The 25,685-nt window shown below is 40.3% G+C and overlaps 2 protein-coding genes across 2 annotated transcripts in view; one reads left to right on the top strand and one right to left on the bottom strand.

Annotated features, from left to right (window-relative positions):
• wrnip1 (WRN helicase interacting protein 1) overlaps positions 1-22,953 on the bottom strand; it is a 38,619-nt gene extending 15,666 nt beyond the window's left edge. Inside the window, exons 1-3 of the mRNA XM_052016878.1 lie at positions 21,994-22,953; positions 5,398-5,592; positions 4,789-5,024 (exon numbers count right to left, since the gene is read on the bottom strand). Coding sequence (XP_051872838.1) covers positions 4,789-5,024; positions 5,398-5,592; positions 21,994-22,734 — 1,172 coding nt within the window. The 5' untranslated portion in view covers positions 22,735-22,953. The remainder of the gene's footprint in view (positions 1-4,788; positions 5,025-5,397; positions 5,593-21,993) is intronic.
• mylk4b (myosin light chain kinase family, member 4b) overlaps positions 22,069-25,685 on the top strand; it is a 132,527-nt gene continuing 128,910 nt past the window's right edge. Inside the window, exon 1 of the mRNA XM_052016963.1 lies at positions 22,069-22,096. The gene's annotated coding sequence lies outside the window, so the exon portion shown is untranslated. The remainder of the gene's footprint in view (positions 22,097-25,685) is intronic.

The raw sequence follows: 25,685 nt of genomic DNA, 5'->3' as shown, positions 1-25,685 counted from the left end.
AAGGTTGCAATCTAATCCCGATGGCTCAGAGAACAGTTGTAAAAACTACATTTATTCTTGCTGTTTGCATTGTAACCTGAACTCCTAGATTAGATACTTCATCTAAACATGCCACAGTGACTATCTATATTTATCGTCCCGATTTTATTTAAAAATAAATCACATCAATAAAATCCATTTCTGCAGCTAGCATTTTATATTTTCTTTAAAATGATCCACTGACTGGAACCTTTGAAAAGTTGATGGTTTAAATGATGATAAACAAAAGGATTTCTTAATGTGTTCATGTCAATGCAACTGTCTCACAGCTTGTTAAAATTGGCTGCAACCACACATAGTCTCAAATAACACTTGAGGCAAGAAACAGTACCACTGTCCACTTGCCTAGACACTGTCTGAATACCAGTGCTTTATTCTATATCTCATGTTAACCTGCAGTCCAAACTTGGGCTTACACGAATATTTGACTAAATGATCAGTTACAAACCTTAGTGTAAACTACCTACATGACATTATTACTAATGGTTAGACCCACTTCAATTTTAATTGTCACCAATGAGTGAACTATAGTTTCTCAGAGTGAAATGTTAGTAAACCTTTGACTTCCTGTATTCTATCAGTGATCTAGCATTCTTGCTTTTTACAAATGTGACTTTTGCAGTGATATCCCTTCAGAAAGCAAGTTTTAGATAAGTTTACACAGGAATATTGAATTGCAGTATCTTGTTACTTCCAGTTTGAAACACGATAAAGCAAACACTCACAATGCCTGCTGGAGCACAGAGTATCTTAGCAAAGCTACAACAACCATTTAAAGGATAATTTGAGGAAATTGTAAGAGAAAAATAAGGAAATCCTACAAATGAAGCATTGAGAAAACTACACAATAACACATTGATGCAAAAATGAAGATGTTGCTGCATGAATTCGGTCAAAGAAGGACTGCCCTGTATAACATTTTAGAGCATTCACCTAGGTAAGAGCAATCCAGGATGCACAGCAACAGGTTGTCTACACAGTCAACTCTATTTCTAATACCAAGAGAACTTGGACAGAAATTGAAAAAGGAGGCGCCAAAGCTCGACAAAGGTAAAATGATAATCATAATCATTGAACCACATAACATCTCCTTTTGAAAGTTGTATTTGAAAAAAAAATGACAACGAGAGAGGAAGAACAGGGAACAACTGTGTAGTGGAAACGTTCTTCGATTTGGCTGCAAAACTTTCATATTCCAATTTCCCTGACCTACTCTTAAATGGAGATTGGTATCCCAGTAAGATCTTGTACAGGCATCTTTTCACCATCTACACACTGATTGGCCTGCACAGGAAACTTCTCTGGTCTGCAGTCTTTGGGAGAGTAACTGCACGTGCATCACCTGATGAGCTTCTTGTGGCAGTTTTCAAGAATAGTATGAGAAGGTCTTGTGAGTGTTATATAAGATTTGGAATGCAGTAAACAATATGCCTCCTATTTGAAGATACTGGGAGGAAAGAAACTCAAGAAGAAATTCAAAACTTCAGGGGCCAGCTCATGGTAACCGACAAGTTTAGTTCCAGGCATTCCAGATGAAGGGTGTCGACCCAGAACATCGACTGTCGATTTCCCTCTACAGATGCCGCCTGACCCACCAAATTCCTCCAGTAGGTCGTTTTTTGCTCCAGATTTCAGCATCTGCAGTCTTTGTGTCTCCAATGACTTGGACCATTGGGAGTGAAGGGGTCACTGCCTATCATCTGTTATCCTACCTGGTGATTTCTAGCCACTTAGAACCCTAACTCTTTTTGAATTGAATACAGAATAGGCCAATGGATCAGTCTGAGCCACCAATCTATGCAATTAGGCATGTAATAGCAATAACAGCACAGTTAATCTTTCAACATCTGCTTGTCAAGCTTCTATTATAACTAAACCATCTCTCGAACTCGATGGAAGTGACATACTGACTGAATGAAACTCTGGTGAAATAGATTATTTTGCATCCAGGAATCAACCCACCACACCATAATTTAATTCAAACCTTGAAAATATAAAATGATAACCCTATTCATAAAAGTGCTTCTAAGTGCTTATTAAAATACAGCCAGTAAAGAGCTTTTAAAAAAAGCACATGACAATGCTTCTCAGCAATGAAGAACAGCACAAAGATTTTTCAACCACAGTAAATGGAACTGAAGGAAGTCCTCTGATTAGTCTCCTACTGAGATCAGATTTAACATGCACAGTGAATATTCTGCTTTAAATTGTGAGTTTTACTTTAAACCTCAACTACAGAAAGTCAATACTGTCCATGCTACAAACTGCCACAAAGTCACAAACTGCAAGTGATCTCATGCACAGATATGGAAGTTGCATGCAAAGTTGCCAAATAAAAATTTATTTTAACAGAAGTTAAGTTTTATAATCAGGAGTTTGGGAATTCCAGCAAGGAACAGAATTAATTTCCTGTAACACAAGTCGATTGCTGTCAGGCTTGAAATGTTTGTTGGGTGTTATTCCAGTATTGGAAGCCTGTGTGCGATTTCTTTTGACATGGGGAGCTGTTATGAATACAATGTCTGCACAAACCATACAAGCAGGAGATCCAGATGCCAGTGGCAGGAAAAGTTGGAGACGTGCTGCAGTCTTTGTCTGTTTTCTTGGGCATTCCTCAGTTGAGGCTTTTTTCTTCACTTGGTCCTTGTTTGTCAGCCTGTTTTGAGGTTCATGACAGGCTTTTGTGACTACCTCATTGGCTATGGAAGAAGTCCATCTTACTTCACCCTGTCGGTCAGTCCCCTCAAGGCCATTGCTCGTCACCCACAATGAGAGAATGGACTTTTATGGGTGGGAGCTCTAAAGTACAAATATTTGTTCAAATGCACAATGACAGTGCATTGATTGAGGATTTCTCTTTGATATGGAAGTGTTTTGCAAACTTGAATGATACAGTAACCAAATACCGGTTGCCTGTGATGCTGTGAAAAACAACCTCAATGTTAATTAGATCTTGCCACTGATTCCTCTTCAGATGAGTACAAAACCCTATACACAAAATGGAGTGGAAATACACCCTCAGCAGAGTGTGCGAAACACATAATATTGTGGTATATGCAAATTGTACTTCATTCCAAAATTCTATTCCATTAAGATGAATGGAACCAAATTTCAGAAGTTAAATTTAATGCATTTATAATACTACATTGTGCATTCAGTGCCAATGGATTTTGTATTCATAAATTAGAATTATCTATGATAATCTGACAACCAAACACATTAGAAGGATGATAGAACACATTTAGGGCATATTTGTAAACTTGGCAAAAAACTTCCAGGTCATCAAGGACGTGAACCTGGTGCATACAATGTGCACCCCAGCATTGGCAGAGGTTGAGCAGCAATGCATAAAAGAATCTGATCTCCAATTCCAGGCATATTTGAATTCCTCTAACAATCCAAGTACATAAACTCTTAAACCCATAAGCATCGCTCTGGAGCAGATGGTTAGTTTGTAAACGTGAAATCATAAAATTACTTCATACCTATCAGGCTGACATTCCCCCCTTAACCTTAGATTTATTATTTTACTTTTTAACTAATCTTTACAAGTATGATTCACTGAAATTTGCATTGTCTGCATTGAAATCTATTTCAGAACAACTACTGCTTGTATCGTTGTGCAAATTGGAAATTTAACAGTTATTTGCCCACAAAGCTGCTGAAAGTACAAGAAACGCTGTACAACAGGGACCTTGCTGGACATGAAGACCAACAATATAATCACACAATAAGAATGAATTAGAGTGGATGAACTCAGGGTCAAACAGACACAGAAAAACATAAAATTGCACAGAGAGAAAAAGAAAAGGACAAGAAGAAAGTTAAAAAATATAGAATTAAAATAGTCCACAAGCAGAAGAAATGAAGCCGTGTTTTTAATAATTTGCTTTTTGAGAGGAAAAGTTGATTGACAGTCATTGTGTTGTTTAATGGCACTTCCGCTGTTAATTAATGGACCCCTTCCAATGACTAGTTTAAAAGATAAATAATGTTCCAATGAAGTGACTTTATAAAAACCGCAAGAAGATTCTGTTTGTATGAAGCCCATAGTGGAGTTTAAAAAAAAATCAGCCAGCAACTTGTAGCATGTTTGCAATTCACATTGAATCTTTTCCTCATCAATCCGCCAGTAACGAGCATTCATTATTTATTTATTTATATCTGCGCCAATATCGGAGCATCTTTTCTTAATAATATATAAAAGCATTTTGCTTGTAACTTATGATAGGACAATAATGGGAAGGAACTCTTTCACAGATGATAAATGGGAGCATGACAATGTTCCTATTACTAACTGCAGGACTGTGTTGCTTTGTAATGTGCGGTTACTAAGCATGTAATCAATAATAAATAACTCTCGCATTTAACATGAATGAGGGCACTTGTTGGTAGAGCACTTCTTACAGTCATTTCTAATATTAACAGAAAACACTTCAACTAGCCTTTTTATGAAGTCTGTCACTAAACTGAGTTCTGTGTAATCAATAGGGCTAGATCAATTAAACAGAATGATCTGCACTGGGGATCATCCTAATGACCAATGCACTTTGAAAGAAGAAGATCACCCTCAAGTCAGTCATAATATTTTACACAGTCCTGCTCAATTTGTCATTGTTATTTTTCCTTGGGATCCCAGTTTTGCCTCATAGAGATAAAGTATAAACACAGGACTGTCCCCTGCTGGCATTCTGCCACCAAATTCTGGACATTCTGTTTTTTTACAAGCTGTGTTCTAAAGGGACTTACTCAGACTCTTTGCTGCCATCCATAGAGTCGGCTTCTTTATCCTGTCCGAGTATACTGATCCCAAGGGAGCTTAAAGCACGTAACAGAATAGTTTCCATAGCCTCTACTGACAGCTTCTCAAGAACGATGACACGGCAACGACTCAGCAAGGCTGCATTGATTTGAAAGGAAGGGTTTTCTGTTGTTGCACCAATCAGTGTGATTGTCCCACACTCGACGTGAGGCAGAAAAGTGTCCTGAGGTTGTGAGAAAGAAAGTGGTTACCACACAAGAGTCAACAAAATGTAAGTTTTCTTCTTAACCATTTACAACTGTCTCAGCCAAACAAATGAGAAAGTTTAAATAAAAGAGAAATTGTAAATCAAGTAATCCAGAAAAAAATGACAAATCTTGGCATGCTAGCCTTGCTAAATTATTAGTTTGTGCATGAAAACCTATTTCTAATTGAAGCATTCAGTTTATCTCAGGAAATGTTTTTGATACTGTAAAAAAAGAGGAAAAGTTTTTTTCTCCCACTTACCCAACTCTGCAAGATTAACATGCAGTGTTATCAAAGTGTCTCAAAACATTCATATTCCCAAAGTTTCTGTTATCAAATCAGTTTCTTACCTGTTGTGTTTTATTGAAGCGATGAATTTCATCAAAGAATATAATCGTTTTTCTTTTGAATAGCTTTTGTTCATTCTGAGCTTGTTTTATCACCTCTCGAACATTATTTACAGTTGCACTTGCAGCAGAAAGACTGACAAATCTTGTACTGCTCTGTTTTCTACTGTTGTTTGCTAAAACATGGGCCAATGAAGTCTGGAAGAAAAAGGGATTTGTTTTTAAAACAAACTTGGGTAATGCAGATACCTCTGAACATAGAATTTCAAGAGTGCAGTTTTGGATATAGCTCAAAATGATCAGAAATTGACAATTAAGACTAATGCAATTCTATAATAAATCTATGGGATATTGATGGGGAAGTGGGGGATACTATGGAATGTGGTAGGGTACTGATAACCAAGCTTGGCCAAGGAGATAGAGGACCTATCAATTTTAACAACAGGAGTAAATTTAAATAAAATATTACAGTCTACTGCCAGAAGGTAATAGCCTGGTTGGTGGGTGGAAAAGGTGGCAAGATCAAAAGATCAGTTAAATGAGGGAGACCTGTGGTTTCCTTGTGAAACTCATACGAGACAGACCTGCAAGAACTCTTTTTGGCCCAGGATCGAATCCCTGACATGGGCAAGCAGACACTGCTTAATCCTGCTTGGGATCTTGAGCCTTTCAACATTAATAGGCCCCATCTGCATAGCTGCTTCCAATATGGTAGGTCCTTGTGCATCTGTGCGAGAGATCATTGGCATGCACTGGGAAGCAGGCGCAAATTAAACCTGTTATTTTGACATCATCCTCTCCACCCTCCACCACTCACATCCAGCAGATGGGAACAGACGCGACATGGGCTCATGGATCCATCAACTAAACAAAAACAAATAAAATGCATTGGACTGTCAGTGATCTTAAACTACAGCTGCCTGTCCTGTGGGTTTCTGTGGAAATCATTAAACTGTTGAATCTGTGCGGGTGTGGAGGGGATTTTTTGCATCTCGTCTTGGTGCAGTTCTTAGAAAAATACTTGAATTTTGCAACAAATAAATATGTTGAAATTACACAACAGTCTCCCAACATCTGTCCAAGTCAAAGACTACTTTTTGAGGCAAGGGTCCGGTAAGTTACAGAAACAAGGTAGGTAAATGGAGTTAAGTTATAGACCAGGCACGACTAACTGAATGACAGGCAGATGAGACAAGAGGAACTGAATGATTGGTTCCCAGGATGATTTGCTGTGCACAACTCTGACCTTTGAGCTTTTCAGATCTTTGTGAACCAATGACAAATAGGAAAATTCCCATTTGCTCATTGCATAACTTAAAAAGAAAAGCATTTTCTTTGGTGACTCAAGTCAGCACATTGGCCACGGACCATCTGTACTACATATTTTCAGTAGGTCTACAAGATGGCTCAGCGGTGTGGCTGTTAGAGCAGCTGCCTCCTAGCTCCAGAGACCCAGGTTTGATCCCGACCCTAATTGATGTCTGTGTGCCATTTGTATGTTCTCCCTGTGACAACACCAGTTTTGCCTGAGTGCTCAAGATTGCTGGTTGGAAAGTTAACTGGTTAGTGTAAACTACCCCCAAAATAGGTCTGTACTTGGAGAATCAGGCTGGATTAGATGGACATACGAGAGAGAATAGTTTGCATGGAAATGAGTGGGGGTATGAGATTGCTCTGAGAACCAACAGAGATTGGACTGAATGATCTCCTTCTATGTTGTAAGGAAATACGAGAAATGATTAAGGCCCAGAGGCTGCTTTGGTGATGATATTGAGAGTAATGGTCCTTAATCATATCCCAAGTCAACATCAGCCAAATTCTCTCTTAAAACCAAGAGAACAGATATTCAGTGGATTAGAAAAGAAGCTCTTGATATGGTTGGGAAAAGAAGATGGGCCCATTGGAAGAGTGACGAGGGCACATCCCACTCTTGGTGCAATGTGGCATTTTCTTCACCAAGACTATCTGAAATGGACCCTTCAAAAGCGAATAGGGCAAAGCTACAACTGGTCAAACTATGTCAAGAAGGTTTTCAACCACTTTACACACAATTGTGGACATCACATTATCAGCTGAAGACAGCAATTATTAGCTATTACTAACAGTTCTAAGCAAATGGCAAAGTTGAAAAGCTGGTTTGAAATAAGGATCAGAAGGTAGACAGTGCAACCCACAAGATCAGATGAGAATTTTTGATGTGAAGAGGAGGTATCCCAATCATGGTTCCCTCCAGCCAACCAAGAAATATTTGGACACATTTGGAAATATTTGGACGGATTTCAATACAAACAGCACAGAGAAGGTGGATATCAGAAATATACCATCAATCTTCCTTTAGTACATTAGATAGTCCACAATGGGATTCCAAGATCTTGAATTAAGAAAGTAAGTTAAATAAGAAAGTATGGATCATCAGTCTTAGTTGTAACACACTATAGCTATAAGCAAGAAGAAGCTGGTAATGCAGGAAAGGAGAAGTGGAGCAGAGGAATTGACAAAATAAAAACTAAAAGTTGACCCAATACACATCAAGCTTCTTGCATTCTGACCAGGAGAAAAGTGGTGATCATGCTTCTAAGATACAGGAGTAACAATTAAGGCTCAAATTGACTAAGCGCTTATAGTTAATTTTTGTTGAGTTGAAAAGTATTATTTGACTAAAGAATGTTCCTTTAAGTGCTGATTAACAGTAGTTAAACAATGTTTTTTTTAAGCAGCTACCATGCTCTTCTATTGAAAGTTATTTTCTCAATTCTATACTATATCACAACCCTGGCTGCTATCTCTCTAGTACACAAAGAAACCTTGACCAGAACATTGATTTATCCTTCTGCTTTCATCAATACACAGGAGAAGCTGAGTTGCAGTTCTTGCCTTTAACCCTCTGCAGCTTCTCCACACAGCTTGGTTGAAAACAAGAATTATTGTGGAAGTTACTTAAAATCTCATTGGCTCTTGGCATAATCACACTGCTCAGAAATATCTTTCAACTAGATTGACAGAACAACTAATTTGGAGAGCTTAGATGCCTTCCATTTGGTCTAACTGGAATGTCAACCATTCAATGGATACTTAGATATAAAGTTAGATCAAACATAGCCCAGGATATCTCCAGGGGAAAGTATTTTACAATGGATGGTTGCAATTCTAGTTCTTTTAAATGGTTCCTCCAGAGTGCCTAATTTAATCCTTTCCAGTTAGAAAGGCAACTAGCTACAAATAAACAAAATGTAAACAAAGATTACTTTAACCAAGCTGGCTATGTTCATGGTTAAAAGCCATAAAATATATAAAAACAGGGCACTGGGTAAGGCAAGAAACAAATAATAATTATAATTCTTTGGAGACTACGTGAACACATCAGCAACAAATATTCCTAAATATCTAAGCATAACATGACACTTCTCCTGCTCTTCCTACAAGTAACATTTCCTATGGAAGTAAATATTTATCTGGGTTGCATATACTATTCATTAAAAAATAAAAGAGCTCTTTTTCTTTATAACAGCAGCAGTTTTGAAATTAATGAAGAAACACTTGGGCTCAGCATTCTTATGTCAGTTGAGATGGATTAGACGTGCAGTTCAACATTAATAAATCCATCATAGGCAACTAATAAAAGATAAAAATAAACCCAATGAAACACAATATCTGTAATATTCTTTGTATCAACATCGTTCCACAAAGTCAACTGCATACAAGGCAAAATTTAAAATACTGTCTGCAATATTATCTGCTTAAAACTAATACCACTTATGTACATGGATAATGAAGGTATCACTAGATATTAACTATGCAAAGGGATTGAGCAAAACTTAAGTCTAATTGTTATACAAATCCCATGATTAGAAGACTTCCTCAATCACTATAAGGGCACCCAATACAACCATACTGCTAATTTTATTAATTCAATTTAGAATCTGACTACTGTTCAGAGACAAATCATTCCCTCTAATGCATCTTAGCTTTCTCTATAAATTTTACATTCAAGTTTACAACACAGAAACAGGTAATTCTGCAGAACCCAGTGTAGGAGATGGGTATCTTCCAGTTTGAGCCTCCCCTCAGATATCCTCATTTACACAAAATAATATTCCTTTCCTATCTCTTGTACTTATCCAGTGTCCTGTTTGTTTAGTTTATACTTGCGCCTCAAATATTCCCACATGGCGGCAAACTTCGTATTAACTAGGTAAAGGAATTCTACTGGACTTATGGGGGCATATCATATGCCAATGTCAGAGTGAATAGTGGAACTTACCCAGTTGTCCCTGAAGAGACCTGGCATCATTCTAAGATTGGAGGTGGCAACTTCTATTGCACAGCCAACTATTCCTGTGCTGCTCCAGTGGATCCCCCATGGAGTCCAACATGATTGCACAATCTAATAATGAATGCCCAGCTTAAGGTGGAGATGCTGTCCTTGAACCTCCACCGGCTTTGTTACACCAAGCTCAAGCACTGCAGTTCCCACAAGTGAATGGGAGACATCACCTCCCAAGAAAAAGGCAAGAAGGAATGTTTTCATTATTTCTTTCAGTTAGTTTTAAGGATTTTAACTGAGGTGTAACATATGGGTGTATTCTTTAGCTTTTAAACGTACAGAAAAATAATTAACATTTAATATAATTGAGAATACAGTTTCTACATGTCCCAAGTTTTAATGAATGTTTGTGAACATCAAAGACATTCATAAGCATTCAATGGTCCTGACCGCATCTTAAGCTGGTGAGTCAGGGCAAGGTTGGTGAGTCACAGTGGATAGAGTGTTACTGGATGTCAGCACAAGATTTGCCCTGTTCTGACTGCTGGTTTGGGATTTTCTCTCAGAAACACTGTCTAAATCTATTCTACCATATCCAATCACAGTTTTAAAAGTCATATCTGCTTGTTCTTTTTCAAAGAAAGAGGGAAAAAAAACATGTTTAGTCCTTCCAAATAGATATATTCTTCTAGCTCTCTTAAAAAAAATTCCTCTTCACTATTTTTCTAAATGGCGAGGGTTTGAAAGGCTTTGGTGTCCAGAGAGACTTGATGTCTTTGTACATAAATTACTGAAAGTTAACTTGTGGGCTCAGCAAGCAATCATGAAGCCAAAAGGTACTCTGGCCTTTATTGTAAGAGAATTGGAGTACCCAAGTAAAGATGTCTTACTGAAGCTATTATGACACTGATGGGACCAGATTTGGAATATTGGGTGGAGGTCTGGTCTCTTGCCCAACGATGGAAAGACTTGAAATAAGAGTGCAACAAAGTTTCAACAGACTGATTCCTGGGACAGGGTGATAATCCTCTAAAGAGAGTTTAAGCACACCGGGCCTATACTCTCAAATTTAGAAGAATGACAGGTACTCTCATTGGAACATAAACAATTCTTACACAGTTTAATCGGGCAGATACAGGAATGATGCTTTCCCTTGCTCGGTTGTCAAAAGCTAGAACCACTGTCTCAAAATAAGGGGATGACAATTCTGGACTCAGATGAGATGGATTTTCTTTACCTAGAGTAGAGGATCTTTGGAATTCTTTACCCAAGACTGTTGTGGAGGCTCAGTCGCAGAGTATAGTCAAGACACAGATGAACATATTTTTTGAATAGTAAGGGAATAATCGGACTAGTACAGGAAAATAGCACTGAGGAACAAGATCAGTCGTGATCTTATTGAATGGTGGAACAGACGCAAAGGGCCAAATGACCTATGGCTTATCTATTCCTTATGTTATTAAGTTGTCGTGTTACCATTATAAATGTTGTTTGAATCTTCACTGGTGTCTCCGCTTTCTTTTCCCAGTTTATTCTAACCAATTATTTCATAAAGTTACCACAACTTCTGGGCTTTTGCATTATATTCTTCTAGAAATTCTCACTGGTCCTTTGCTGACATTTTAAGAATCACGACGCTTGCTTCAATTAATAGGTTTGCTAATCTGCCTTTATCCTTTAATGATTTTGACCTCATCTCCTTGCAGTTCTAACCTAATTGGACTTCTAATTACAAAGATTATGTGACCATTTTATTCTTCCTAACAAAATGGACTAACGATTAAATTGTCATTTGTAAAATTATCAATGAATTTACTACTTTCCATTTTTGTTTTGTCGAATCACAAGATCACAGCATTCCTGGCCTGGCTGACATTTATGGCTCATCTCTAAAAGCCTTTAATCTGTGTAGCTTCCCGGGCCATTTTTTAAGGCCATTACGAGTCAACACACTGGTCTGGAGTCATATGCAGGCCAGGCTGGGAAAGGATAGCAGATTCCTTTCCTAAGAATATTAGTCAACTAGATGGGTTTTTAAAAATTCCTGGGAGTTTCATGGTCCCCATTATTGATTAGCTTTTTATTCCCACATTTACTAAATTAATTGAGCTTAAATTCCCCAGCTGCCATAAACTCATGTCTTCAAATTACTATTCTAATTCTGTGGGTTACTAATTCATTAATATAACCAATACGGTACCATACCCCAGTAGTGTATCTTTGTCATCACCATCAACAATTTTTTCTCGGAAGAAATGCAAACTAACCTTTGCAGTTTAAGTGGTGACAGCTATCATAGCCAGACTGGTAGAGACATGGGCAAAAGTGAATGTAACATCTTAAATGAGTAATCTACTGGGCAACAATTCAGGACACGTAGAATGTAATGATTTTATTGCTAACCAATTTTAGACTGAAATTGAATACATTATATCACATTGAAAAAAAATCCTACTTGAATAAAGCACAGTACAGCCAATCCTTGAAGTCAATGAAAATGAAAATCAGGTGCTTTCTATAATGGGCAAGGTCAACTTTAGACCTGGTTGACAAAGTGACAACTTGCTGTAATAAATCAAACCTTGCAGATTAAGCAAGTTTAGTGGTGGTGCAGGGGTTTAAATACAGGAGTTAAGTTAATGTACTAGTAATTCAGAGGCCAGAACTAAAAATCCCAGAGATCCAAGTTCAAATCCTACTATGGCAGCTGTGGAATTTAAGTTCAATTAATGACCTGGATACATTTTTATTTAAAAAGTCATGAATGATGATGGTTATTAAACTACCAGGTTGTTGTAAAACCCATCTGGTTCACAGATGTCCTTCAGGGCAAGCTGGTGAAACCTGCAATCCTGTCCTAGCCAAAAAGCAACTCCTGACCCATCACGTGATTGACTCTCAAATGGCCATGCATGCCACTCAATGCAGGGGTAATCTCTGATGGGGAATAAATGAATAAAAAGTACACAACTGGGTTCTCATATGAATGGTCACTGGCGTTCAAGCAGAGCTAGATTGTGAACACCAACTGATCAACTTCAATAAAACACAAAGCTATTTTAGCACATTGTGCTTCCTCTCAGTTTTTTATGCTTATGCATGGGTCACAGAAAGCTCCCCACAGAATTATGGCATTTACCCTATCAAATGAATAGTAAATCAATCTGCCACAAAACACCTCACCCATTCTTATCCCATGATTAGACTGTTAATAAGATGTGAAAATTAATAGTATAAGCAAAAGCACATTATTATGAGGTGTTATTGAGATGTATTAACCTATTTCTAATTTTAGTGTAAAGCAGTCAGAAGGTTTTTTGGCATCTTGCATGCTAATTATAGCTGTTTTAACGTCAGTATACCATGGGTTGATTGTCAAAGCTATAAACTATCTAAATCCTCCCTTCCCTCATAAGCAATTCCCCAGATGGATTCACTGGAGACATAAGAAAGTGCAGATGCTGGAATCTTGAGCAACAAACAATCTGCTCAAGTAACTTAGCGCGAAGGGCAGCATCTGTGGGAGGAAAGGAATCGTCGACGTTTCAGGTCAAAACTTTTGAGTCCTGATGCAGGGTTTCATCAGGCTTCATCTCTATTCACAGAGTAGCATTACCAAATTTATAATACAAGCTTATAAATATGGAACTTAAATTAAGAATGCAAGATAAATAAATCTTGCCAGCTATTATCTGTAATCAATTTTATTATTGCCCTCTCCCCTACCATGTGTCATATTATTATATTCACTAGTGTATAAACAATGTAGGACAACTATTAACAGTAGACAATAGTAAGGGATGTGAATAAGTAAAGGTGAACACATACATACATTCAATGTTCTTACTGAGATTTTTTTTTAAAAGGTGGGTTGTCTGAAATATATGCATTTCTATTCAAGCTCCTTATACAAAAAAAACACCATGTAGGTCAAACAGATTATAGACTGCCTTGAGCTTTTGGTTTATCTAAGAAATAACTGAGCTGTATAACATTAGGGTGAAGTAGGAGTATTTATAGGTACGTTATTGTCATTGTAATGGATACAAATGGTGGAGTTACTAGATGAGGCGCTGATTTATGCACACATGATTAGTTATGTAGTATATCTAATGACTGATTGTAACCAAATAAATCAGAGTTGTCAGGTTGTAGTTACAGTGCAACCACAATATAACTTGGGTATTGGGGGAACAACGCTAACACTCATGTTATAAGCTTACCACATTTTACACAAAACTAACATTTACCTAACTTCTGTCTTGGGCAAAGTGATAATGTCTGCACTAGATCTGAACCCACAGTATATTGAGGTGTGTGATATTGAGGTTGCACTACATAACAAAGCAAAAATGAGATGGTGAGATTTGATTCTCAAAGCTGCAGATCCTCTGGGAAGTGCAGTGTCATTTTGCATGACACAGCAGATGTGGTAGCACGGTGGTTAAATAGTTGCACCAATATCTGGAGACCTGAATTAATGACTTTAGGGACATAAATTTAAATTCAAATTCAAGTAATTAGTTAAATCTGGGATTAAAAGAAAGGGAAAGAAAGCAGCTCTAAGGGCACATGAAGGCCGAGGTCCATGACCTACAGAAGAAACAACTGGTGGAAATTGACCAGGACATCCAGTAATTTCCAATAGCCATGATATCTGCAGTGTGGTCAAGACCACCTGCAGCCTAAACACCATAGGTCCAACCACACTGAAAGCCAAGAACGGAGATGAATTTAAGGATAAACTGGCAGTTAGTGTCTGCTGGAAGGAACACTTTGAAGGATTCCTTGACCATGATCTGTCCTTGACATGAGCACAGTTGACTCTGTTTCACAGCAAACTATCTGGTCCCACCTCACATCCGCCCCTGATCAAAGGTCGTATGCCAACTAATAAACAATAAGGCCTCAGATTCTGATGGTATTTCTGTTGAGGAAATAAATTTCAGTCACAAATTCACAACTTTGTCTCCCATGTCTGGGATAAGGACAACATGCTAGAGGACCTCAGAGACGCTGTAATTGTGTCCACCTCTATTCATAGGATGAAGAGCTACTCCTGGAATTGTAGGGTGGATTCTAACCAACTAGGGTCATGGAGGACATGACCTTCACTTCATGTCAACTGTAAAAGAACTGCTGGGAGCAACATCAAACACCATACATAGCCTTTTCTGACCTCACAAAAGCCTTTGGCTCCATCAGTCAAGAGATGCTGTGAAGCATTCTTCTCAAATCTGGTTGCCAGAAGAAATTCATTTCCCTCTAACACTGGAGAGCTACAACCAATGGGGTTTCTGCAAAATCCTCCAAACCCACTGGCAGGAAAAGTGAACCAAGGTCAGTGTTCTCTGTCAGGTTGACACTTCTAGCACTGAGACTCCCATGGACAGGTCACATCATTCACATGGCTGACACTAGACTCCCAAAACAAAGGCTCTACTCTGAGAGATCAAAGTGAGAGATTACCAGATGGATAGAGGAAACTGATAGATGACACAAAAATTGGAGGAGTTGTAGACAGCGAGATAGGTTGTAAAAGGATACAGCAGGATACAGATCAGTTGGCGATTTGGGCAGAGAAATGGCAGATGGAGTTTAATCCAGACAAGTGCAAGCTGATGCATTTTGGGAGGTCAAGTGCAGGAGGAAAGTATACAGTAAATGGCAGGACCCTGAGAAGCAATGACATGTAGAGAGAGATCTTGGGGTGCAAGTCCATGACTCCCTGAAAGTGGCAGCACAATTGGATAGGAAGGAATAGGCATATGTCATGCTGGCCTTCAATGATTGGGCAATTGAGTATAAAAATTGTTAAGTCATGTTGCAGCTCTACAAAACTTTGGTTAGGCCACATTTGGAATATTGTGTACAGTTCTGGTTGCCACACTACAGGAAGAATGTGAAAGCTTTAAAAGAGTGTACGGAAGAGGTTCACCAGAATGTTGCCTAGATTGGAGTGTATCAGCTACAAGGAGAGAGTGGACAAACTTGGATTGTTTTATCCTGGACCATCAGAGGCCAAGAGCAACCTAACAGAAGCATACAAAATTATGAAAGGCATAGATAGGGTACATAGAGTCTTTTTCCCCCAGGGTGGAAATATCAAACACCAGAGGCATAAATTTAAGGCGGCAGGGAGAAAGTTTAAAGATTACACAGAGTGGTAGGTGCCTGGAATGCACTGCCTACGGAGGTGGTAGAAGCAGATAGTCCAGCAACATTTAAGAGGCATTGAGACAGATACATGAACAGGCCAGGAGATAGAGGGATACAGACCACGTGCAGGCAGATGTGATTAATTAGACAGGCACATTGGTCAGTGCAGACAAGGTGGGATGAAGCCACGGTTCTTGCACTGCACTGTTCTATTTAATTATTCAAGAATGCTAACAAAGCCTCCTTGAGAAAACATAATATCCCCACCAACTTGTCGAAATGCCCATGACCCCTCAATCTGGAGAGGGAGCAGTCAGGACAACACAGAGGATCACAGGTCCATTTGTTGGCAGTACACAAGAGCCCAGCAATAATATTGGAATGAGTGCACCACTCTCAGGCTACCCATCTCCTGCTCCATGTATGGAAGATGAACACAAGCAAATAGCAGGAATAGGCCACTCAGCCTGTCAAGCCTTCCCCACCATTCGATATGATTATGGCCAACCTATCCCGGGTCTCATCTCCTCCTCTGCACCAGATCCCCACAGCCTTCAATCCATTGATCTTACAAAAAATTACCTACCTCCACTTTAAATATTTCTAATGAATTCGCCTCCACAGCTTGCTGGAGCATAGAACGCCAGAGATTCACGACCCTCTACAAGAAGGAATTTCTACACTCCTCGGTTTTAAACGACCAGCCCTCATCTTGAAACTATGTCCTTTCTTTTGAGATCCTACCACTAGTGAAAAAAAAACCCTTGGAATCTTATATATTTCAATAAGATCAGCCCTCATTCTTCTAAACACCAAAGAATACAGACCCAACCTGTTTAGCCTCTCTCCATTGGAAAATTGCTTCCAATGCTACTGCATACTTTTGTTTTAGGTAAGGTGACCAAAACTGTGTGCAGTACTCCAGATGTGGCCTCACCAACACCCTGCACAACTGCAACAAAAAGAGTCTGCCGTTTCCACATTTCCTCAGCAACCACTTCAGAACCTACAAAACAGGAGTGGAAGCAAGTCATCCTCAACCCAAGGGGAATGCCTAAGAAAGAGGAGTGTGAGACAGGTTCAGCATAACCTCCCTAATGTGGTATTCTGGACTATTATGAATGAGTTCCAGGATTCCATATGTGCTACTGTCTCAAAGGCCCTGCCACTTTCAAGGACATGTATAATGAGATCCTCTATTCCTGTAAACACTTTAATACTGTGCCAGTTAGCCTATAAGGTTTCCCCTTGTTCTTTCTGCCACGGTGCATCACTTTACACTTCTCTTTATTACATTTCACTTATCAAGGCCTTCCTATTAGTCATTCTACAGTCCATTACTACCCTCTTCACTGTTTACCACACATCCACACCTTCCATCATTTGCAAATGTTTGGAAAATTTTACCCTGTACAAAATCATCTAACTTATTAACATGTATAAAACAAAGCAGTGGGTATGCATTGAGTCCCGAGGAGCAGTGCTGCCCATCATTCTCCTGTCAGCTTTACCACTACTTCTTCCATTTTATCCTGGTCAATCGTTTCTGATCCCATTCAAGTTACCCCCTCCTCTAACTTATAAATGCTACTTCATTTTTCCCTATCCCTCCTCCTTTTTTCACATTACACTTTTCTATGACTATCTATTGATGCCTAACCTACTATGAAGTCAGCTTAAGCCCTCCCTGACCACACTTGTGAATCTCCTTATGAGGACAATGGTTCCAATCCTGTTAAAGGTGCAAACATTTTGAACAGGTCCCTCCTGTCCCAGAACTAACCCCATTGCACAGGGATTTGAAGCCTTCACTCTTGCACCACGTCTTCAGCTTCACATTAATCTGCCCACTTTTCCTATCTGTATTCTTACTACTGCATGTGGCTATGACTAATTCAGAGATTACTTTCTTTGAAGTCCTTTTTTTTTGAAAACTTCATTCCTAGTTCTTGCAAACACAAGACAGTAGGACCTCAGCCTATTTTCTCCCCCATGTCACTGGCTCTAACATTAACTCTGCCTTTTAGATCCTCCCTTTCCCCTTCAGGGTTCTGCACTTCTTCATAATGTCTTTTACATAGAATATAGAACAGTACAGCACAGAACAGACCTTTCAGCCCATATTGTTGTGCCGACAGAGATATTCCCTCCTACCTACAGAATGCTCATATCCCTCTATTTTCCTGTCATTCATGTGCCCATCCAAGCCCCTCTTAAAAGCCCCCAATGAATTTGCCTCCACCACCCTATCAGGCAACGCACTCCAGGCATCCACCACTCTATCAGTAAAAAAACATACCCCTCATGTCTGTTCTGAACTTAGCCCCTCTCACCTTAAATGCATGCCCTTCGGTATTGGATTGCTCAATAATGGGAAAAAGGTATTGCTTGTCCACCCTATCTATGCCCCTCATAATTTTGTACACTTCCAAAGATCACCCCTCAGCCTCTGCCACTCCAGAGAAAAGAGCCCAAGTTTGTCCAGCCTCTCCTGATAGCACATGCCCCCTAATTCAGGCAGTGTCCTAGTAAACCTCCTGTGCACCCTCTCTAAAGCCTCAACATCCTTCCTATAGTGAGGTGACCAGAAATGCACACAATACTCTAAATGTGGCCTAATCAGAGTTCTATAGAGATGCATCATAACTTCTTAACTCCTATACTCAATACCCCGATTAATAAATGCAAGCATTCCATAAGCCTCCTTTACCACCCTGTCTACCTGTGTAGCCACTTTCAATGAGTTATGGACTTGCACCCCAAGGTCTCTCTGCTCTTCACTGTTAAGGTCTTGCCCTTAAGAGTGTACTGCCTCTTGACAGTACCCTGAAACTGACAGGCAAAATACCATGCAAGACACAGACTGATAGTTACAAAAAGACCCGTCTTTCCTCCTGAATCTCCTATGATTGCTGAATTTCTAACCTATTCTGTTTCTCGCAGTGCAGCCTTTTGCATCATGCAACCATGATTTGGGCTGCAATCCTTAAAGATGATATCACCCCCACTAGTGAACAACAAGTGTGACTTAAAAGAGATACCCTCTCTGAAGATTCCTGTATTTCATGAACTGAGGAATCAATTCAGGTATGTTCTCAGAGGTTCCAGTGAAAAAGAGTTATATCCCCACCAAGTCATGGGAATCCCTGATGCATAATTGCTCAAAATGGAGACAGAGCATTTGAGATGGCATTGAGAACCTGCAGCACATTCACCGGGAGCATACAGAAGCCCAAGGTTTCATAGGAGTATCATCATTCAAAAATTGCTACTGAGCCACAAAAGGAGGCATTAGAGAAGATAAAGCAAGGTTGGTCATTGTGGTAGCTAATAAGGACCTTCTTTTAAGCAGGGAGGTGTAGATGCAGAGGCACTTATGGAGGGAATTCCAGAAAGAAATGCCCTGCAGTTGAGGGTATGGTGGATTGATTAAACTTGGGGCAAATTGGCAGCAATACTGCAACAAGAGGTGAGAAAAATGCTGGGGTGATGACTTAGATCTTCATGACACCAGCCTGCACTGAGATTGGGTCTGTTGTGGACCTGTTGGTTCAGGTCACAGATTGTGTGTCATTATGTATCAGATGCAAGCTGGAGCTGAAGTTCTGGGGGCAGCCAAATTTGAGACGGATGCTCCACTGTCGGGGTGGCGCAGTGGTGCAGCAGTTAGTGTTCGATCCTGACCCCAGGGGCTGCCAGTATGTTCTCCCTGTGCCCATTTTGTTTCCTCCCATATCCTACAGGCAAGTTAACTGCCTGCTGTAAATTAAAACTTATTTTAAGTTAACAGCAAAACAAAAATCAAAGGGGAATTAATGAGCAAGCGAAAATAAGTTGCAGAGGAAATGAGGGAATAAGGAAAGGGGATGGGTCCCTTGGGAGCTAGCATGAACCTGATGAGCTGAATGACCTCCTTCTGTATTGTTAGAAATAGCAAGTTCCTCTTGATCACCTCCAACAAGATTCCCACCAGAGTGGGGTTAACCTTCATGACAAATGGGAAACCATTCTACCCAAGTCACCTACATTCTGAAACCATGGCCACCCCAACTTCAGTTACAACTGCAGCAGACAGACAATGTGAGTATTCACATGTTCTGAGACCATGCTCCCAGCTGTTATTGCTTTATCCACTGAAGCATATGTGAAAATGGACTTACAATTAACTTCCATAAATTGAAGGCCTTCTACTAACCTCCTCTGTTGTACAACACCATCCTCCAACAAAAAAGGTCCATAACAAGCCTCTGGAAAACGTGGGTTGCTTCTCATATCTCAGAAGCCACTTCTCAGCAAAGGTAGACATTAATGATGAAATTTACCATCATTTTCAGTGCACCAACAGAGCCTGTGGCATCGACAGAAAAGAGTGCTTCAAGATCAAGACCTCAAACAAGGCCTGAAGCACAATGTCTACTGGGCAGCAGTGACTCCTATTTTCCTGCTCCTGAGACAAACTGTTGCAAAACACTGTAGAGATGCAGCAAGGTTTTACCCCTCAAATTTGTCAATGCAGTTGGCTCAATCCTTGCACGTGCATCATCAGGCCTGATGCAATTCACAGCCTGAATGTGCATGAGTTCCCACATGCTGACAGGCAGAACTCAGAAAATACTGCACTCAGCAGGTCAAGCAGCATCTGTGGAAAGAGAAGCTGAATTAATGCTGCAGGTTGATGACACTTTGTCAGAAGGACCTCAGGCTAAGGACCCTCAACCTGAAATGTTAATTCAGTTTCTCTTTCCACAGATGCTGCCTGACCTGCTGAGTGTTTCCCACATTTTCTGTTTTTATTTCAGATTTACTGCCTTTGCTTTTTTTTCTCCTTGATTTTCAGCAAGATTTCAGAGTTGCTCTTGGCAGCCTCTAGAAGATTTTACTAAATTCTAGGAGATCTTGGAAAGTCTTCCTCTTTTCGCAGGCAGGAAAAGCAAATCAATGTTGGCCTTCTCTCCAGCATCAATGCCCTATTTACACTTAATTGGCATGCCACGTAATTTGAGAGCCTGACATAAGAATCCCAAAATGGACAATTCACTCAGAGCTCCGTCACAGTAGAAGGTGACAGAGAAATAATTCCTCAATATTCTCAAAGCCTCCCTGAAACAAATGTAACAGCCCCTCTGACCGATGGAAATCCCTGGCCCATGGCCATTCAAAATGGAGGAGGTTGATTCGGAATGGTATCGAGAACAAAGTCCATTCAACGGGAACATACAGTCTGCATGGGGAAACAAAGGACTGCAGATGCAGGAATATCTAGATGAAAAACACTATGATGCTGGAGGAACTCAGCAGGTTAGGCAGCACCTGTGGAGAAAAGCAGGCGGTCAACGTTTCGGGTCAGGACCTCTTATCCTATCTTCAGTCCTGAAGAAGGGTCCTGACCCAAAACGTTGACCGTCTGCTTTTCTCCACGAATGCTACCTGGCCTGCTGAGTTCCTCCAGCATCATAGTGTTTGTTACATAGTCTGTGTGACCCACATTGGCTCTACCTTGAGACCTGCAGAACCAGAGTCATTCTCAACCCTGAGATTGCATCTGACAGGGAGAGAGAGCGAGAGAATGAGAATGTTTGGGGAAGATGCCAAGATTGGGTTTGCTGTAGCACTGGAGATTACAGAAATGGGAAGGAAAAGACTGGACAGATGTTTGAAATCAAGGATGAAAAAATTTGAGCATGGTGTAAATGTGGACCCAAGAAGCTGCTTGTGCTAGATGTGGAACAAAAAACAAACTGTTGGAGAAATTCAGCAGGTCAGGCAGCACCTGCGGAGGCAGATGGATAGTCAGCATTTCAGGTTGAGACACTGCATCAAGATTGAGAGTGTCAATGTTACCAAGTGCATGGAGATATAGGACTTTGGATATGGTAGAACAGAGTCATAGTTTTGGAGAGGAGGTCATCATTGAAGTAATAACGTTTAGGAGTAACAAAGGTTTGGATGAGGGGTTCAGCACAGGATGAGCTGAGGAAGGGCTCAAGTCAGGTGGCATTTCAGAGTTGGATATGTGATTTGAAGATTTGATCACTCACTGATTCACTTTTTATGTATTCCATAAAATATCACGCTTATGTGTGCAAGTAGAATGTTGGGGCACATATATTAATTAAGTCGAGGATACATTTGAGGCAACAGGAATTTGCTGCAGTGTATTTCTCCAATGTACTTACTTTCCCACATCCTGGAGGACCCCACAAAATTATGGATGGGATTTCATGGGATTCCAGCAGAGTCCTCAGGAGCGTGTTTTCTCCCAAAACTTTATTTTGGCCGGTAAGTTCTGCTAAAACACGGGGTCTCATGATCTCCGCCAGAGGCTTTGCTTCAAGTTGCTGCAACGGCACCAGCTTCCCCTGGTCTTCCCGACTTGCTTCAGAGACAATGACCGCAGGCTGTGAAGGTGCAGTAGAGGGGAAAGCAGTGCACTGCAGCCCCGGGTTCTCCGGCACATCCGTCCTGGGGGGAGAGGCGGCCTGAGGGATGGGTGGTCTTTGCACCCGTTGGAAGAGGGCAAAGACCGGAGCCCGGGCCTCGCGCCTGCTCGTGAGGTGCGCTCCATCGGCCGCGCGCCGGCTCCCGGCCCGTCTCCTGTTGCCCGGCGCCGGGGACCCAGCAGCGGCCTCGAGCCGGCTCCCGGGCGACGTTCCATTGCCCGGCGCCGGGGACCCAGCAGCGGCCTCGAGCCGGCTCCCGGGCGACGTTCCATTGCCCGGCGCCGGGGACCAACGCGCTTTCTTGCAGCCGGGTTCCCCTCGGCGGCTGCACCCCACATCCTCCTTTCCAGAGTCATTCGTCGTCGTCGTCCCGACACCGAGACAGTGGTCCAGGTGAAAGTTGATCTCAAAACTCTCCATCTCCTGCGAACATACAGGGCATTGCACTACCGACCCCCCGCTCCGATACCGCGCCATTTCACTGCCCTAAGAACAGCTAGAAAATCCCTTCTCACTTTCCATTTGTTTTCATGCTCTACCTCTCCGAGTGTTGAACTATATTTTGCGCACACACACACAATCTGCGTAATTGGTCTTTAAAAATAAATTTAGAAGAAAAACTGTTTTATGTAAGTTGGTTGGTGAGATGTTCTCCTGTGCTACAAATAACATGTGCAATAATGCATTTCAAGTAACTCTGCCATTTGCAAGCATAGTATTTACATCGGGAAATCCGGAAATATTGTCAGTAAGTCATGTGCAATGCAACTTCCTGAATAAAAATGAAACACTGGAATCGACCAAATTGACCGACTTAGAGAAAATTATTTAGTGGTGCTTATTCACGTTAATAGAACATGTTAACGTTAGTAGAATGCAACAATTATGTAGATGGTACATTCTGCTAACATAAGTGGGTTAAAGAGTCATTCACGGACAAATAGTGTTTGTCTTAACAATATAGTTACATACGAATATTCGGAGGAGAAAACCAAAACACAATAAGGTAGCTTTTTCAATGATTATTGCTTGCGTTGGAGTTCCTGCAAGTAATCTAATAAGTAATGTAAAGAAAAAAACCTTCAAAACATTAATATTTTAATATGTACAAATGCAAATGTTACTGGTTATGTCAGGGTAGTAATAATGCCTCAATAAAAAATTAGGATTATTTAAAATTATGGTGACATAAAGAATCAATTTACATTATTGCACAACTAGATCAAAGTTCTGTTTTCCCCAAGGTGACAGTAGTCCATCCTGGTGGCGTTCCTCACTCATGACATGGAAGTCAGATCTGAAATTTGCCATTTTATTGGAAAGGGATACACTTACGAACAAATACACCTTCATATCAAATCTTTTTCTTAATAATTCACAAATGGTCTAAGAATATAAATACCCATTCTTGAACTTTCAGTGGATACTAATAAATTGACCCTCATGTTAGTAATGGCTTGAATCATCATTGTGATGTAGTCTGTTAACTACAACTACAGATAATCTGCCTCTTTAAAACCATTAGGAATTCCAAGTAATTGTGATTATTTGTGAACTTCTGAGAGTTTTGTAATTGTTGTTCAACCAAAAATTGCAAATAGGATGGAGGCTAGGGATGTGTAAATAAAATAATTGATTGTTGGGGTCCAGTGGTGTTGGCAAGAGAAAATTAAGAGAGTACACAAAAGCCAAATGCAAAAGACACAACGATTACTAGATTCTATAAGGACAATGAATGTAAGGGCACTTTATCTGAATGCCCGTAGTATTCAAAACAAGGTCAGTGAACTTGTGGCATAAATCAGTACAAAGGGTATGATTTGGTGGCCATGACAGAAACGTGGTTCTGGGGTGGTGATGATTGGGAATTAAATATCCAAGGGTATCGGGTAATACGGAAGGATAGGCAGGAAGGTAAGAGTGGTGGGGTAGCACTTGTAATTAAGGATGAGATCAGGGCGATAGTGATAGACAATGTAAGATCTAAGAATCAGAATGTTGAATCCATCTGGGTAGAGATAATGAATAGTAAAGGAAAAAAAAATCACTGATGAGATTGTCTATAGGCCACGGAATAATAACGTGACAGTGGCACAGGCAATAAACCAAGAAGTATTTTATGCATTTAAGAATCAAACGGCAATTGTCATGGGGGACTTTAACTTCCACATAGATTGTGCGAATCACATTGGTCGACACAGTCTCTACGAGGATTTTATAGAATGCATCCGTGACAGCTTTCTTGAACAGCATGTTAGTGAACCTACAAGGGAAAATGCTCCATTAGATCTGGTCCTGTGCAATGAGACAGGTAAAATTAACTATCTTGTAGTTCGGGATCCTCTTGGAAAGAGTCATCATAGTATGATTGAATTTCTCATACAAATGGAGGGTGAAATATTTCAATCTAAAACCAGTGTATTATACCTTAACAAGGGAGACTACAACGGGATGAGGGAGGAGTTGGCTGGTTTAGACTGGAAACACAGGCTATATGGTGGGACAGTTGAGGAACAGTGGAAGACTTTCAGAGATTTTTCATGGTGCTCAATAAAGAACCACTCAGCAAGCAATAAGGAAAGGGAAGATAGATTAGGAAAGCAAACTAGCACTAAATATAAAAACAAACAGTAAAAATTTCTATAATTATATAAAGCAGAAAAGGGTGGCTAAAGTGAACTTAAGTACCTTGGAAGTCAAGAAGGTCGAATTAATATTGGGTAGTATGGTAATGGCCAAGGCCTTGAACGACTGCTTTGTGTCAGTCTTCACGGTGGAGGACACATCTAACGTGCCAAAGAGAGATGTTATAGATGCGATGGGAGGTGAGAACCTCGATACAATCGCTATCACTAAAAAAGTAGTGCTGAGCACACTAGTGGGCCTAAAGGTAGACAAGCCCCTGGTCCTGACGGAATGCATCCCAGGGTACTGAAAGAAATGGCTGAAGTTACAGTAGAAGTGTTTGTGATAATTTACCAAAATTCTCTGGATTCTGGGCAGGTCCTGCGGATTGGAAGGCAGCGAATGTCATATCACTATTCAAAAAAGGATGTAGGCAAAAGAGAGGTAACAATAGGCCAGTTAGCTTAATGTCTGTAGTCGGGAAATGCTTGAATCTATCATTAATGAAGAAATAGCAAGACATCTGGATAGAAGTTGTTTGACAAACTTCCTGGAGTTCTTTGAGGATATAACAAGCACGGCAGATAGAAGAGAACAGGTGGATATGGTATACTTGGATTTCCAGAAGGCATTCGATAAAGTGCCGCATAAAAGACTTATTCATAAGGTAAGGATGCATGGAGTTGGGAGTAATGTATTAGCATGGATAGAGGATTGGTTAACCAATAGAAGGCAGAGAGTTGGGATAAATGGGTGTTTCTCTGGTTGGCAGTCAGTGGTGAGCGGGGTGCTGCAGGGGTCGG

This window comes from Pristis pectinata, chromosome 5 (genome assembly GCF_009764475.1).
Source record: "Pristis pectinata isolate sPriPec2 chromosome 5, sPriPec2.1.pri, whole genome shotgun sequence".
Classification (NCBI taxonomy): domain Eukaryota; kingdom Metazoa; phylum Chordata; class Chondrichthyes; order Rhinopristiformes; family Pristidae; genus Pristis; species Pristis pectinata.
This window is presented reverse-complemented; position numbering and strand designations above follow the sequence as displayed.